Source organism: Anastrepha obliqua, chromosome 2, assembly GCF_027943255.1.
Source record: "Anastrepha obliqua isolate idAnaObli1 chromosome 2, idAnaObli1_1.0, whole genome shotgun sequence".
In the NCBI taxonomy this organism is placed as follows: domain Eukaryota; kingdom Metazoa; phylum Arthropoda; class Insecta; order Diptera; family Tephritidae; genus Anastrepha; species Anastrepha obliqua.
The window spans coordinates 27,628,556-27,645,806 of NC_072893.1; the positions used below are offsets into that span (position 1 = coordinate 27,628,556).

The 17,251-nt window shown below is 36.5% G+C and overlaps 1 protein-coding gene across 1 annotated transcript in view; it reads left to right on the forward strand.

Moving 5' to 3' along the window:
• The window catches only part of LOC129239128 (receptor-type tyrosine-protein kinase FLT3), a 31,777-nt gene extending 19,732 nt beyond the window's left edge, over nt 1-12,045 (forward strand). Inside the window, exons 9-16 of the mRNA XM_054874441.1 lie at nt 695-840; nt 2,736-2,775; nt 7,010-7,175; nt 10,791-10,945; nt 11,032-11,224; nt 11,290-11,425; nt 11,498-11,603; nt 11,684-12,045. Coding sequence (XP_054730416.1) covers nt 695-840; nt 2,736-2,775; nt 7,010-7,175; nt 10,791-10,945; nt 11,032-11,224; nt 11,290-11,425; nt 11,498-11,603; nt 11,684-12,028 — 1,287 coding nt within the window. The 3' untranslated portion in view covers nt 12,029-12,045. The remainder of the gene's footprint in view (nt 1-694; nt 841-2,735; nt 2,776-7,009; nt 7,176-10,790; nt 10,946-11,031; nt 11,225-11,289; nt 11,426-11,497; nt 11,604-11,683) is intronic.
• Nucleotides 12,046-17,251: the final 5,206 nt, after the last annotated feature.

Consider the following 17,251-nt stretch of genomic DNA (forward strand, 5'->3'; position numbering starts at 1 on the left):
TGGCGAAGTTAGGAGTTATTCTTCACATCAACCTACTGAAAAACGGTTTTATGGCCATAAAATGAGATTTTGGGGGTGTATTGGAAATTTCTCCTATACCATTTTTCTTAGTTTTACTATACCTACAAGTTGAACTAGGTCTCCATAAAAGTATAATTTCACTGTCGCACAGTGTTATATCTACTGGCATCAGAAGCCTAACAGAGCAGTGTTTAATAGGAAATATGCAGAAAATGCTCGGCATGGCATTTCGAATGAGCTGCAGAAACCGCAAGAATAACGACGAGCAGCCAAAAATTCTTCATATTCTCTGCAACTATACCGAAATTTATGCAAATATGATAACATTTTTTTTTTAAACTCTAAATGAGGGGCAGATAATGATTTAAAAGGTCTGATAAAATTCATTAAGAATACCAAATTGTTCAGGAATTGTTCAGAGTACCTAGCAAAACTGTGATATCACAATGGGCTTTAGAGCCTTTATAATAAGCGTGCCCTTGTCGCCGGGTAGTCACTAAAACCTTCCCAAATGTATAAAAGGAAAACCTAAGCCGGTCGTTTAAATTTTAAGCTTTAAGTAGTTAGAACGGCAATGAAAAATGCACGAAGCTTCGAAGTAACTTTAAAAGTTCCCATACAAATTTGGACATCACTAATGTATGTATGTACACATTTTTCAATATTTCCACAGGGCATAGCATTAATTATTCTCAGCGCGCTTTTCCTTGCCATCATCGTTTTGGCATTGACAATTTGTTGCTGGAAGCGCAGAAAAATGGCGAAATTTCACAATGGTGTTTTGCAAAAGGACGAAAATTATTTATCCAGCATGATCGAGTGAGTATTGGTGGTATTGATAGTATTTTTTAATCGAATTTAGGACATATTTAGCGCGTTTTTTTTGGGTTATTCAACTCAGTATTCCAATAAATTTCCACCGGAACCATCCGGATCATTTTAATGGGTGAGGGACAGTGCTGATATAAGACTGCTGTTTTGATAGTAATAATAAATGTCATATAATTATTTATATATATGTGCGTATATTCTTCACAGCATTTGCTGTTTAGAACATGACCTTTGAATATAAATCATAAAGGACCTGTGACAGCCAGGCTGCACTGAAGGCTCTGGAGAACGCGAAGCAAACCTCAAAGATTGTTCAAGAATGTAAGAAGAAGCTTAATTCTGTCGGAAGGCAGAACAGGCTTGTACTTATATGGGTTTCAGGACACTCCGGTGTTCAAGGAAACGAAGTTGCCGATGAATTGACCAACCGTGGATCAGCAGGGGCCAGAACCAATCATCGGAATCAGTCCCGCAGGAATCAAGAATTGGATCAACGATTATGTAGGCAATCTACATAAAGAGCGATGGTCCGGTCTGGCACGCTGCAGAACTGCAAAGTGTTTTGTGACAAGTCCGAACAGAAAACTGTCAAACTTTCTACTAAAACTTGGAAGGAAAGACGTTCGGTTGATGGTCGGTATTATTACAGGACACAACCCATGGGGTCAGCATATGACCAGCATGGGAATCATTGAGGACCCAATGTGCCTGTTGTGCTTGGAAGAGGCGTATAGCACTCAGCAGTTTCTCTGTGAGTGTCCTGCCTTTGCTAGAGCACGGCTATGAATTTTGGTTTCCGATGTCGTGAGAATAAGTAATATTCGTTCTCTAAAACAGGAGGATATTTACAGATTTACCAAAGAATCTGGAAAATTCTAACAGGACTAACTATCTCTATCTCTGTCTCTATTATTTTCTATCTCTTTCTCTGATACTATTTTCCTTTCCCCCTTGACTATTTACCCTCTTTCCAGAGCTCTAAATACAATGGGCTTGTTAGCCTGACTGTTTTAGGAACCAAATCTCTTGGTGCTCCTTGGCTAAACCAATTCGAATTTCATTTCAAAGCCCTGTAAATATTAAAAACTTTCAAGACAATAATATTTCAATTGAAAATCGGGTCAACATATTTTCTCAAGAGCTAATCAATTGAAGTGTTATCAATTCGCCGTTATAGTTTAAGTCTAATAGCACAGCATTAAAATTTATTGCAAAAACTCTAATTCAGCAATTTAAAATTTTTCTCTGAAATAAAAGTTTTTCTAATTTACTTCATTTTTAATTACAAAAGGCTACGCTGCCCTACTAATGAAGAAAAACAAAACGAACAGAACGGATATACAATACATAAGTTAAATTAGATCTCCACATCACTGTTGTTGCATTTGCATGCAAAATTTTTATCCGGATCCCGGCCGTTTACCATTTGAACACAGCTGCTGCTAGCTTGCTGGAAGAATGTCAAATTGTAACTATCGAAAATTCAAGCATTCAATTTACTATAGGAGCCCTCACACCGAGTTCGTTGCTTCTTTACTTGGGAGTTACGTATATTTACAGTATTTTGTGTTTATAAATTCAACAAAAGCACCAAGTACATAACGAAGAGCCACCGTTTGGCATCGCTTGGCAACTTATTCGGCAGTTGGTAAAAAATAAAATTTCCCAGCAGAAATTAGTAACTTCCCCTTCAAGTCAACTATCACCTCGCGCTCTCAATTTCCCCTACTTTGCAAGTTTTTTGCATACGCGAACCCCAATACGTGGAGACGCTATACATATTTATGTATATTCAAGTACCTATGTCCTCTAGTTCGGTAAAATAATTCGCAACTACGTTTTTGAAAACAATAACTAGAATAAGCATTTCGTTTTGATTTCAGGATGGAAGACAACATCAACTACGTCGATAAATATGTAGAGGTAAGAAAATTGAAAATACAGTATTTTCCGGATATACGCGTTGTCTAAAATGCACGAGATTCGATGCTCGCAAGCGAAAAGTGTTTAAATGAAAATCCCGCTTATTAGCACAGGCTGCGGTTAAAAGCTTTAACCTTCCTACGGTCTTCAAATTAACTGACGCGGACGGACTTCGGGTCAAATTTGACCCAATACTATATTTTCAAGGTTTATACTTGGTTTTTGATTATTTTTACTGTTAGGTTTTTTTCCATTAAATGGGTATCTTAAATAAAAATGAAAATCCAAATATATTTATTCCATTATCATATTTTTTTATTAATATATTTATGAAAATTTTAATTTAATTTTTATGTGAATGATACAAACTTTAACCAAAACGTTTATTACAAAAAGATATTCATGAATAACGAAAACTTTAAATAAAAGTGTATTTAATAATGAAAGAAAAAAGAAATAAATTATTTCAGACAGTTTGTACACAAAGTAATAGTTTTAGAATGTTGTTTACATGTATATTTATTACAAATGTCGCAAACTAATCCTGTTTTGTTATCTTTTTTTGGGCATAGTTGACATAGACTTCTTTTAGTTATTTTCTTTTCCGACGTGTTTCCAAATTGACCTGATGATGATGGTTGTGCATCCAGTTGAGAATCCTTTCGTATTTTTTTGGCAATTTCAAGTGAAAAATGTGCTCGTGGTAAAGTTTGTCGCTTTTTTATATAGGGTGTTACGAGCTGCATACCAAAGTTTTCCAAGTAAAAACATCGCTTTGTAAGACAGCCCTCTTTCCAGGTGTGGTTGGCGGATTTGAATAAAACGAAAGCGTTATAAGCTGAAATGTCGATTATGTTACTAAACACTACTTGAGGCCATCGTTTTGTCATTCTTTTGCAAGTGTAACCGCTTACAGCTTTGTCCAATGTGTCTACACCACCTTTACATTTATTGTAGTCCAGTATTATTTCTAGCTTTTTATCCCGACGATTACTAATTTTTGAATCTTCTTAGGTATGTACGAAACGAGAGTTGTTTGTTCGGTAAAAGCGAAGATTGATGAATTTAGTGGTCTTCTTTTTATGTTCCCTTAGTCTGGTGGTAGTTCGGGCTTGTTATTGCGTATTGTTCCTACTATCGTAATACGTTTCTCCAATAATTTTTGTGCCAATTGATAAGACGTGAAAAAATTGTCGGTTGTGAGGTTATGTCCTTTTAGCCCTTCAATCAAATCAAGAATAACACGCATGCCTTGATTTTTTTCGGGGGTTCTTCCGATTGCCTTGCCAGTGTAAGGTTGGATGTTCCAAACATAGCTCGTTGTTGAATCACAAAGTACCCGAAATTTGATTCCATACTTTGCAGGCTTTGCTGGCATGTACTGGCGGAATGGACATCTTCCTCTGAAAGCTACTAATTGTTCATCGATGGTCACGTTTTCGGTTGGATTGTAAAGCTTAGGTAATATCTCAACCCATTGATTCCACAAATCACGTATAGGAGCAAATCTATCCAACGATCTTCGTTCAATTTGAGTTTCCCTGTTGTCGAACCTAATCACTCTCGATATTTTTTTGAAAGTTTGCAAAGGCATAGTTGCAGCGAATATTGGTCTTCCAGTTTCAGGGTTCCAAAGACTTTCACAGCTTTCGTTATTTGATCGAAAAACGCCAGCTAATATTAGCAATCCAATAAATGCAAATAGTTCGATGTTTTCAATATCCAGCCATTCTTCACCGTATATTCGTTTTCCTTCAATGTTTGTGTAGGTCAATATCGTACGTATCAAAGGAGGTAGAAAAAATAGTTCAAAGCTAGAAATTTCTTTTTCGGTAATTCGTGAGCACGAGTAACGCGTTAGTCCAAAAATCAAGCTGATAATATTTTCTCTTGAAGCTCTTCCGGCACTTGTTACAAGAGGGGTTTTTGAAAAGTTTATTTGACCATTTTTTGACGACATCATTTCAGAAGACACAAGAGAATTTTCGTCATCACTAAAATCACTGTCGGAAGAATCTGCAACCTCAACATGATCTTCGACATCTTCGGCAACCGCTGAGCTGAACATTTGCAATTAGCAAATAAATTTAATTCAAATAACGTCTGATTTATACGTTGGGTCAAATTTGACCCGAGGGTGTTTAGATGCATAAAAATTTCTACGCGACAGAGCCTAAATTGTTTTTTTTTTTAATTTTACGCTTATTATATATAATAAAATATAATAAATTAGAAAAAGTCACGAAACATCAAGTCATGAAAATATTTGGTTCTTGAAAAAACTTAATTTTTTTCCTGAAATGGGTCAAAAATGACCCGAAGACCGTAGGAAGGTTAACTACTGCACCTAACTGAATGAAACGAACAACTACTTCGATCAAGCTAAATAAATGTCCATTTAAAATAAGAACAAATTGAGAACTCATTTATTTAAAATAAAAAAAAAAAATAAATACATTTCCAGTGCACAGGGATCAATATAAAGTATAAGAAGTACAGTTATAATGAGTTTTGGTTCATTCATTGGGTTCTACTTATTTATACTATGTACGAATTCGTAAACTTTTTTTTTTGCTTGCTAAAAAAAGCCTGTAACTAAAAGCTGAATTGAATGTTTGTAGTAGCGGGGCCGAAATAGTATTGCTCAATATTAGGTTGTTCATGAAACAAATAGTTTGTAATAATTATTGCAATTATCACGCTTTGGTGTTCATGTACCCAAAAAACTTGCAAAGCAGGCGAAAGTGAGAGAGCAAAATTGCATTTCATTTTGAGGGGAAGCTGCAAATTTTTCTGTATACATTTGCACTTGTAGGGGTTTGCAAGTGAGAAAAACAGCTGATCGCAAAGTAAAAATAAACGCGAATTAAAATTTGCGAATCGCAATTTCTAATGAAATATTCTTCATCTGACAGCGATGATGAAATGGAACAAATTATTGTGGACAAAATGAAATCATCTGATTCCGTTTTTTTTAATTTTATGTGCTTTATTTTTATTTTTATTTTTATTTAATACGTGGTAGCTAAAGTGAAAAAGTTTTGAATTCCTGTGACTTTTCCTGCCAACAATTCAATCAGCTTCAAAAAACTTGCAAATTCTTACTGGTTTAGCGTTCATGTGTTTTTTTTTATATTTTTCTCTTTGAGAGGGAATTCCCCGAAATTAAGTTACCGGCAAGTTACGGGCTAATTTTTAGATGAATCTAAAGCATAAATTGAATCAATTTCAAGCATAAATTTATTTGTAGTGATAAGTGAAAAATTAAATTTCAGTGCCATTAGCGGGAAGATGACAAATTTTTTGTTGCTTGTAAGCGGGAAATACACTAATAAAAAAATATATAAAATTTGCGTTATATGTATCGCAATTTGCGTAATATTTTAATAGATAAATTTTTGGCAAACTTTCATTCAGAAGATTATTAAGGGGACAGATACCTGTAAACGGCCATATTTTTCCTGATTTTCATTAAAATTATTTAAAATGAAGAAGTCAATATATTTTTTATCAAAATAGGCATACAGTTTATTTATACATTAAAATAATATTAACATTTTATTTTTATTTTAATCATGTAAAATGGTGGATGTACACTCAATTCTTCCAGGAAGGTCGCAGTGTGACTTCTCAATCGGCGGGCATTGTACATAGTATTGACGTCAGTGACCTGAATACAAAAAACCAAAAATTTTTTTTGTTTATTAATGTCATAGTTTCTATATGAATTAACAATAAATGGAAAAAACCGCGGAATAAAATGCTTCAAAAAAATTTTATTTTCGGGCGAATTTTCCTACTATTTTTGCTTCGAAAAAATTATTTTTTCGAAAAAGGTTCGAAAACTTGGAAATTCATATAAAAAATAATTTCATAAAAAAGGTGTTATCGTGTACGCCAATTCGAAAAATTTCGTTTTGAAAAAAAACGCGTCGAAAGTCGGCAACGTAACTATGCCTCTCCCAGCGCCCGAACGCAAAGAATAGAGTCGTCACGGTTGACGATCTATAATAAAAGAAATACTTAAATTTACTTTCTAAAATTTTTTTGACATATTCTTATAGGATTATATTAACATTTTATGAAAACAAAAAAAAACTGTTTTCTTAATTTTACCGGTATCTGTCCCCTTAAAAGAAAATATTTGAAATTTAAGAGAAATTAACTCTTTGACTGCTGTAAAAGAAAAAGTCGCTTATGTATGGACACATAGAAATCTTATCATTTTTGTTAGGAAGCCCAAGCAAAAGGCCTGGCTGATGTCTTCGAAATACCGCACAGTGCTATACATATTGGTCCGGAAATTGGCGAAGGAGCATTTGGCCGTGTTTACAAAGCCGTTGCTGTAAACTTGCGACGAATGCGAGGCAGTCATGTGGTAGCGGTGAAGCAATTGAAAAGTAAGCTCTAACGACATACATATCTATTTACATTCTATCAAAAAAGTACCGGGAATTGTTCAATAAAACGCAAAATAATTGTTTAATCATCAAAATTTATGTTGTCGCCTTCAAAATAGGCTCCATTCGAAGCAATACTCCCATGCCAACGATTAGTTCAGTCATCAAAGCACCTTTCAAACGCGTTTGAAGAGATCTTCTTCAGCTACTTCAGCGAATTCTCCTCAATGGCCTCTATCGATGCAAAGTGGCGTCCGCGGAGTGGGAATTTAAGTTTTGGGAAAAGGAAAAAGTCACAGGTCGCTAAATCCGGTGAATACTGTGGTTGTTCGATGATATTTCTCGAGTTTTTGGTCAAAAAAGTGTTCATAATATGAGCCTTGCCAGACGGTGCGTTATCATGGTGCAAGATTCATGAGTTTTCTTTCCATAAATTGGGCCATTTCCTACGCACATTTTCTCTCAAACGTCGCATAACTTCCAAAAAATATTCTTTATTTACCCTGGAACCATTTGGAACGAATTCCGAGTGCACAACACCATGAAAATCGAAGAAAACGAGTGGCATGACTTTCACTTTTGACCGACTTTGACGTGGTTTTTTGGGTTTCGGCTCATATGGATAGCGCCATTCAGTCGCCTGTTGACTGATTTGCATGTCAAACTCATACACCCACGTCTCATGACCTTGTTGTTTTTGTAGCAGCAATACAAGCCCTGTCAGTGTAGTGTATATCACCGGTCGTCTTCGTCTAGCTCATCTAAAGATAGGCCCAGAAAACATGCTGTTTCAACAGGTTGGGAGAGGGGTGTTAGATGCGTGGGTTTAGAGGGGCATGTGAAAAGGTGGTTATTATCGAGCGGGGTGCCTTCACATGCTGGGGATATGTTTGGTATGTCGGGGTCAATTCTGGATAAGTAGGAGTTTAACCTGCTACACTATCCAGAACGTAATTGTGCCAGTGCTGCGCGGCTCTCACGGGGAAGCTGGAGCTCTTCATCTGCTATAGGTGGTGGTTGGACTCCGATTATGGCATTCATAGGACGTGGTGAATGTCGTGATATTGCCTTAAAGTGCTGCTGGCAAGCGATTAGAGGACCTTGTTGCGATTTTGGACTTTAGTGGCAATTACGGTTGTGTGCGCAAAGAAGGAGAGCAAACAGCCTGAGGTCACACCCAACATTTTGGGATTATTTACTGTCGGGATTGGTGTGTCATCGACTTTTACCTTCAGAGGCAGTTTGACCTCCTTTGTCCAGGTGGTAAAGAGAGTCGCCGTGGACTTAGTGGGGGAAAGTTGTAGAATCCTCGCAGTGAAAAAGCGAGAAAGGTCGGTAAGATAGTTGTTCACTTTGGCGCACAGGCCATCAATGTCATTGCCCGACGCCATTATCTTGCAGTCGTCAGCGTATGAGACCAGGGATACTCCCTCTGGTGGTTGGGGGAGCTTCGATATATAAAAGATGAACAGCAAGGGTGAAAGGACACCACCCTGCCGAGCACCTTGCTTTATATTCCTCTGTTTGGATGTTTGGCCTCTAAAAATCCCTGAACGCTCAGATATGTAGTTGGCGGACAACCTCTTCAGCCCTGGCGGGATTGTCGACTGAAAAATGTCATCTAGTAGCGTGGAATGGCTGACAGTATCGACAGCTTTCTTCAAATCCAAGGCTACTAGGACAGTCCTGCGGTTTATGTGGACGTTTATGTCGGTGAGTGCTCTGGTGGTGCTGTGCACTCGTCGGAAGCCATGGGACCAGGTGTTTCATCTCATTACGTATTATGATGCGCTGAATAAACGTTGGGTCCGAATTCACTTGCTCAAGCATGTGCTCAGCCACCTTCTTCCGATGAATTTTTTTAAAGAAATTCAAATCTCTTGGAACGAGACAAGCAGCCATGCTTCTCTTGCCCAATTAATGGTGTAAAATATTGCGAATTGATTCGTGAGACACGCTAAGGTCACGAGCTACCTCCCTCAAACTTAAGGGGTTACATACGTCCAGCAGCGCCAAAAATGCGCTAAAAGAAACTCTGTTCTTAGAAGGGACAACAATAGAAATAAATATAAAAATATTTTATACATTGTTTATTAGTACTTAAACTTTATAAAAAATTTATTTAAATTTTTCTTTACAAAAATTAGATATAAAAAATCACGTGACCAGAAGTATAATGAAAAAAAAGCTACGGTCTGCATCATTTCTCCTTTAAATGTTGATGGATCTGTGAAAAGTAAAAAAGTTCTTGTAAAATGAGGTTGTTAGTTAGAGTTTGTCGAGCTGGATTTTTGAATTTCGAAATTTTTGCAATTTACGGAATTTAAAAAAACAAGTATTCGTTTTACGTGATAAATGTCACACTTTAATTACGTTTATAAATAAAAATATCAAATACCGTGCCAGAAAAAGTAGTTTCAAGAAAAACGAATTTAAACTCTCAAGTGCTTCAAACGAAGGACAGCTAGCTATGCGCATTAAACTCTCTACCATAACTTTGTATTTATGGGGAGTTCTTACAATCGACTTCCACAGAACTACGCCTAAAACTGCAAAGAATAATAATCTGAAATAAAAAAATCGTTTTTTTTGAAAATTCTGGCCGTACGTAACCCCTTAAATGATGGTTTTCCAGCACCACTTCCTTGACTTCGTCGACGTTTTCATCCGTTGAAGACGTTGATGTGCGACGAGATCGGGGCAAATCTTCCACGACTTCTCGGCCCTCTGCAAAAGCCTTATAACACTCGTAGACTCGTGTTTTTGATAAAGCACACACAAACCTATGGAGCTTTCTGCAACATTTTCAATGAGTCGGCACACGACGTTCCGTTCAAAACACAAAATTTAAGATAAATTCTTTATCCCATACTTTTGTCCATAGTGAAAATCGCAGAGCACACCTACGGTTGAGTGATATTATTAAATGCCAAAAATAAGCTAATTGACAGCTGACGTTCAAACTCTGCGATACAATAGAGGACAGTTGTATCAACAGAGAAATGCAATTTTTTGATATAAATGATAGGATGTTTATTTCATTACAAAGAGGAAGGTATGCCGTTAATAGTGGAAAATAACATCAGGCAAATTACCACCACGACCACCCTTACAGGACAACATGCTTTTCATGAAATTTCCCATAACCGAATCGCAAAGTAGCTGCCCCATGTCCTCGATAGCCTCACGAATTCCATCGTTAAGATCTTGAATCGACTCTAGGCTGTTGACGTAGACCTTCTCTTTCACTTGGCCCCAAAGAAAAAAGTCACAAGATGTTAAATCACAAGATCTCGGTGGCCAATTATGATCACCTCTTCGAGAGATAGCACGGTCCGGAAACTTTTCCCGTAAAAGATCAATGGTTTCGTTGCTTGTGTGCCATGTAACGACGTCTTGTTGAAAATAAACCTTGTCCAGATCAATATCATCCAATTCCGGCCATATAAAATCGTTAATCATCTCTCGATAGTGCAATCAATTCACCTGTAACACCTGTTATTGGAAAACCCTTTATTTGTATGTGTAAGGCGCGCTTTTTAAATGAACAATTCCCGATATTTTTTGACAGAATGTAAAAATCTTTGTAATAAGCAGCCCTAAATTTCTTTTTAGAAAATCCCACTTCGGATGAAGTAGCGGAGTTTTTGAGTGAAATCGAAATGCTGAAAGGTGTGGGCACACACAACAACATTGTTTGCTTTTTCGGATGCTGTACCATACGCGCTCCATATCTTATGATCATGGAGTTTGTAGGGCGTGGTGATTTGGTAAAAAACTCATATATGAATGCAACTTCATTTAGTTATATTTAAATGCCTCGTGTAATAAATTCGTAACTGGTTTTCCTTTGCAGTTGACTTACCTCCGCACAGTGCGCCAAACATCCGCAAAAGTTAAAGCAAATGGCAGCGTGAATAATTATACGAGCTGCAATCAGGCACAGCCTGATAAGCCGAAAGTGAAATACATAGAATTAAAATTATCAACTCAAACTTTGGACAGTGAAAGTGAGACGGAACGCCAGCCAAAAGCATCCGTCGCTGAGAGTTAGTCAGAAATGTTCTATGCGCAGTAAAAGTACCAAAAATTATTGAAATATTTATTCTTGCAGCTACTTACACAATTGTCGATGACGAGGACTATAACGAAATATTTGAGTATATTTTAGATCACAAAGAACTGCACAATTTTGCACTACAAATTGCTAATGGCATGCGTTTTCTAGAAGAGCAGGAGATTACGCATAGGTAAAGTCCAATAAATTATTATTTTTTTTATAATTTATTCACAACTGTTTTTATAATCCTTCAAATTCCTAGGGATTTAGCAGCGCGCAATGTGCTCATAGACAACCACAAAACTTTGAAAATATCTGATTTTGGTCTATCCCGCCACGGTATCTATACCAACACAAAAACTCGAAAGGTTCGTATTTATAAGATTTTTTTGCGTAAATGAAAAAAAAAAAATAATGAATATTCAAATTTTCCTATTTTCAATTAAAGCTGCCATTGCGTTGGCTATCCATTGAGGCGATTCGTGACAATGTTTACTCGAACAAAAGCGACGTATGGGCATACGGCGTCGTTTTGTGGGAGATCGGCACCCTGGGCGCCTCGCCATATCCGACCATCAGCAACCACGAATTAATCCCGTATTTGTTGTCCGGCAAAAGACTGGAGAAACCGGAAATATGTACCGATCAGGTTTACGCTATTATGTTGCAATGCTGGGATGAGAATGCGGAGGAGCGACCCAACTTTGCCGAGCTCTACAAGGCTCTAAGTCCTCGCGCTGCTTATGTTGATATTAACAGTCTGAGTGATGATTACGTTTTTCCACCGATTTAATAATTAAATTCAATGTATAAAAATAAAAAGATTACAATATTTGTAAATTAGTCTAAGTATTATAGAAATATATATGTACATATGTATGTACATATGTTTGTATACATATTCATTTGGATATTAGCGCAAGGATGAAATGCCTAATGTAAGTTCATGTAAAGTACTTTCATAAAGTTTTTATGTGATGTGTATTAAATAGAGAATAAGAAAGTGTTATAGTGTAAGAATTGTTTTATGAAGTTATATTTGTTACAATTTAAGATCAAAATAAAGAGCAAAACATTTGCTTAAGTAAGAGCAAATTAATTATAAAGTTCAAACGAACACTTAGACACTTAAACGAGCGAGCAAGACACATAGGCAAAAAACAAAACAAAAAAAAATAGACCCATAAAACCAAATTCTAACTTATTTAGTTTAACAAGTTTATGAAATCGTCTCAACAATATATAGGGTTGTTCAATAGGTGCGCTTTAATTTTTTTTCGATAGGGAGGGCGAACGACGCAATATTTTTTATTTTTCGCTTGTCATTTGTAAACTTCATTAGTATACATTTCATCATGGAACGCTACACACTTGAGCAACGATTGCAAATCGTGCAAATTTTTTATGAAAATAATCTTTCTGTTGCTGCTACTTTAAGAGCATTACGGCCATTTTACGGTCCATTTAACAAGCCGTCCCGTTTTGGGGTTATGTGAAGTCATTGGTCTACAGTAACAAGCCGGCGACGATTTGTGAGCTCAGAGCCAATAGTGAACGCGAAATTGCTGGAATTTCGGCCGATTTATGCAAAAGAGTGGTCGAAAATTGGGCTCACCGATCGGACTTCGTAAAACGTGCACGCGGTGGTCATGCAAAAGAAATCGAATTTCATACTTAAATGTATATGTTCAAACTCGATAATAAAAAAAAAATTAGTTAAAAAAGTCAAATCGTTTGTGTTTTATTCAAAAAAGTTCAAAAGTTGAAGCGCTCTTACTGACCTGTCATTTTGAGGGGAAATTGTAAGTTTTTGCTATATAAATTTTTACTTACACGAATTAAAATTTGCAAATTGAGCCAAAGTTCTACATTAAAAAAAAAAGTGATTAAGTGGGCAGATATCTGTAAACGGCCATATTTTCCCTGATTTTCATTAAAATTATTATAAATGAAGAAGTCAATATATTTTTTCCAAAATTGGCATACCGTTTATTTATACATTAAAATAATATAATTTTTTTTTATTTTAATCATTTAAAATGGCGGATGTAAAGGGTGGTTAAATTTCTAGGGCCGATGTTGAATGTGAACCACACCTAAACGTCAAGCTTTTTCTGCCTTTCGTTTCACATTTTCCAATTTCAGACTAACTCAATTTGAACCATGGAAAGATGCACAATCGAGCAACGCGTTAAAGTTATTCAGGCTTATTATGAAAACGGGCGTTCAAATCAAAAAGGGGCGTTCGAAGAATATCATCTTCAGTGATGAGGCACATTTTCGCCTCAGTGGATTCGTCAATAAGCAGAATTTGCGCATTTGGGCGAATGATAATCCAACAGTGATTGCCGAAAAACCAATGCACCCACAAAAAGTGACTGTTTGGTGCCGTTTATGGGCCGGCGCACAGTGCGGCCGATTCCCGAAAAGCTGGCCAAAAGTCGAAAAAAAAAGTTTCTAGATAGAGTTTTGAATAGTGTTCGCTATCGTGAGATGATAACGAATTTTTATGGCCCGAATTGGAAGATATGGATGTGAACGATATGTGGTTTCAACAGGACGGTGCCACTTGTCACACAGCTAACGAAACCATGGCTCTTTTGCGCGAAAAATTTAATGGCCGAATAATATCACGTCGCGGAGATATCAATTGGCCGCCAAGATCATGTGATTTGACACCGTTAGACTTCTTTCTTTGGGGTTATTTGAAAGAAAAGGTGTACCTCGATAAGCCAGCAAGAATTCAAGAGCTAAAAGATGAGATAATGCGGTAATATTAGTCTAAGCATAGAACCTCAATTATGCCTCAGCGTCATCGAAAATTTGGACCATCGGATGGAAGTGTGCCGCCGAGACCGCGGCGGTCGTTTGACCGATATTTTGTTCCACACGTAATTAAGCCATACCAATATTATCATAATAAAGAGAGACGATAATAACTTTAAAAAAAATTGTATTTTATTCAAAATCAACACCAGCCCTTGAAACTTAACCACCCTTTACATACCACGTGGCGTTATTAAATGCCACATTAAGTTTAAGATATGGAGTCAAGTTTGCTGTATACCACCTCAGAGTAGGTAATGAGAGGCATAATTAGCTGGAGAAGTAATTTGCGCCTCATTTTCTCTGGCGAGAATGTTGCAGAGAGTCTCAGTTTACGCAATTTTGCATAAATATTCCCCACAACCCTATTTATATGGTCAGCACAGGTAAGTTTTATGTTAATAATAACCCCAAATTTTTTACCTTATCCGTAAAAGTACCTGCCGTAAAAGTACCTATCCACAATTTAGGGATATTTCCAATATGCACCACACATTTAGGGTTACATATAGGTAAGCCATATGACTTTGACGCGTTCAAACATAAAAAGTTTTCATTAGCCCATACAGAAATAGCATACAAATCACTGTTTATTTTGAAACATAAATCTTCAACGAAACCTACACGACTGGACCAGTACACTTGTATATCACCAGCATACGCATGGGCATTCACATATTGGCAAACAGTAAAAACATCATTGACAAAAATACTAAATAGAATTGGACCAAGGATAGACCCTTGCGGAACACCAGTGTGTACATATCTAGGCTGAGATGTAAATTTTCTGGTCTTAACCTTCTGCGTTCACCCACCAAGGTAGCTTCCATGAGCCGGCCATGAGCTTCACCGCACTGTCTTTGAAGCCGAAATAGTGTTTAAGCTTCAAACATAACAACTTGTGATCCACTGTACCAAATGCTTTAGAAAAATCAAGTAAACAAAGTAGAGTCAAGCCTCCGTTGTCAAAAATAATTCTAATATCGTCTAGTATTTTAACCATTGCTGTCGAGCAACTGTGACGTTGTTTGAAGCCAGATTGTAGTGGAGAGAGTAGACGATTGTCCTGTACAAATGATGAAATTTGCGAGGCCATCAAGTTTTCGCAAACTTTGGAAAATGTGATAGGTCTATAGTCACCAGCATAAATAGCATTTGTCTTTTTTGCGAATGGGAAAACGATAGGCTTTTCCCATAATGCTGGGAAAAATGAACTAGTCAAGCATTGGTTTATTATATGGGTAAGGGGTCCTATTATAATATATATTGAATGACTATACGCACGAATTTTAGCGAGATGCCATCGTCGCCTACAGTATTATTTTGGATAGAGCTTTTAGGTCATCTACCTCATTAACTGTCATAAATTGAAACTGTACTGAGTAGCACAAGATGAGGAATCTTTTTGAAGTACATTTGTTTTCTTTTGTCAACTGATAGATTGCAAATAAAATTTATTCATAACTAGCATTACCCAGTGGGCTTCGCACCACCATACATGAAGTTTTTTTTTTTTATATCGCAAGAAATTTTTCATATTAAGTTTTCTTTACAGAACTCGTAAAATGTTTAAACAGTTGAGTTAGTTGATTTTTTTCATTCAACATACTTTCTAAAGATGTCACAATAGCCTTTTCTGTACTTTTTTAAAATTTGATTGTGGTGGTCACTTATATACAGGTAAGGTGAAAGAGCCGATAAAAACTTGTAATTAAACTTTGATTCTTTAATTTCCATTTCAATTTTTTACGCTAAATAAATTAAGCTAAAATAAATAAAGTTAAAAATGTTTTTCCAGTTCCACCTGGAGCATTCAATTTTTTATTATATTTTCGTCCAAAATGACTTGCAATTCGAGTTGTTGGATTTATCATTGGTATGTTGATATGACAAACAAAATGGGGTATTGCAATGCATCATAACAGCGATGAAGTTCTGAAATACGTTGTAATTGCTCATTTCTATGATACAAAACAATATCTCGTGGCCGAAACTGTTCACCAACCACAACAATGGCTACTTCATCAATCGTTGGTACATTGAATCGTCTGGCGTGCTCCCCAATTGGTGTTTTATCGGCTTTTGTTATGATTTTGTGGCCATCGGTGGGCATCAGATCGAGTGCCACTTTGAACAATTTCACCAATTCATTGTGTTGATGGAACATTGTTTGCAATTCATTGATTGATCTTCTCGTATTCGTCGAAATTGCACAGCGCTGATCTAATTCACGATTATCATCACCAATAAAATATATTTGCAAAAATTGATGGTCACCATCTGGAAATGGTAGCAAAGACCCAGCTCTATGGTATATTTGACCTTGAATATGTAAAGTTTGAGAAATATATGTAGATAACGGATCTGAATTTTTAAAAACATCGAACACAGGGACGGCACATAAATTAAATATGATATTGTTTATTCCAAACGAAGTAATAACCTTAAACGTCGGCATAAATCCATCTCTTATAATATTTGTAGCTCCAAAAGATGTCATTTGAAAGCATGAATTGTATTTTTTCATGTTTAAGAGGAAATGCTTGGACCTTGGTGAATTGCCAAAAACCAATGAATGCAAAGGTTCTGGCGGAAGTTCTAGCACCGGCAATTTGACTTTCCCACCAGCACAGCACATACCAGGCGTTTCGTTTCTGAATTTAATTGCTTTGCAATGTATACATTCTATATTCATTTCGCCAAAGTAGGCATGCATGCTGTAATCAATGGTGGCATCGTAATTGAAGGCCGCGCGTTCCATTTGACGTATATCATAAACGGACGTACGCCCACGACGGTAAAATTATTTCAAGTCATTTTGGACGAAAATATATAAAAATAAATTTAATTCAAAGTTCAATGTGTGTACGTGGTTAAAACAAACACATGGTTAACACTCACCAAAAGTATGTCTGTTCGCAATGAGAGCACGATATAAAAGAACTCAAAGTGCATAAGAGAACTGTCAACTGAATTCCAACGACAGCAAATTAATATTAACATAATACATTTACAACCACAACAGTACAACAGAACAACAGAAACGCTCATAAGCGGCTGAGTATTTGTTGTTGTTTTTCCCATACAGGCATTTCGTATGAGAGGAAACCATTACTCACATAAAATGTCATAACTCAGGAACGGCTGCACCGATTTCAATCAAACTTCCCTCAAACCACCTCCTCAAAGA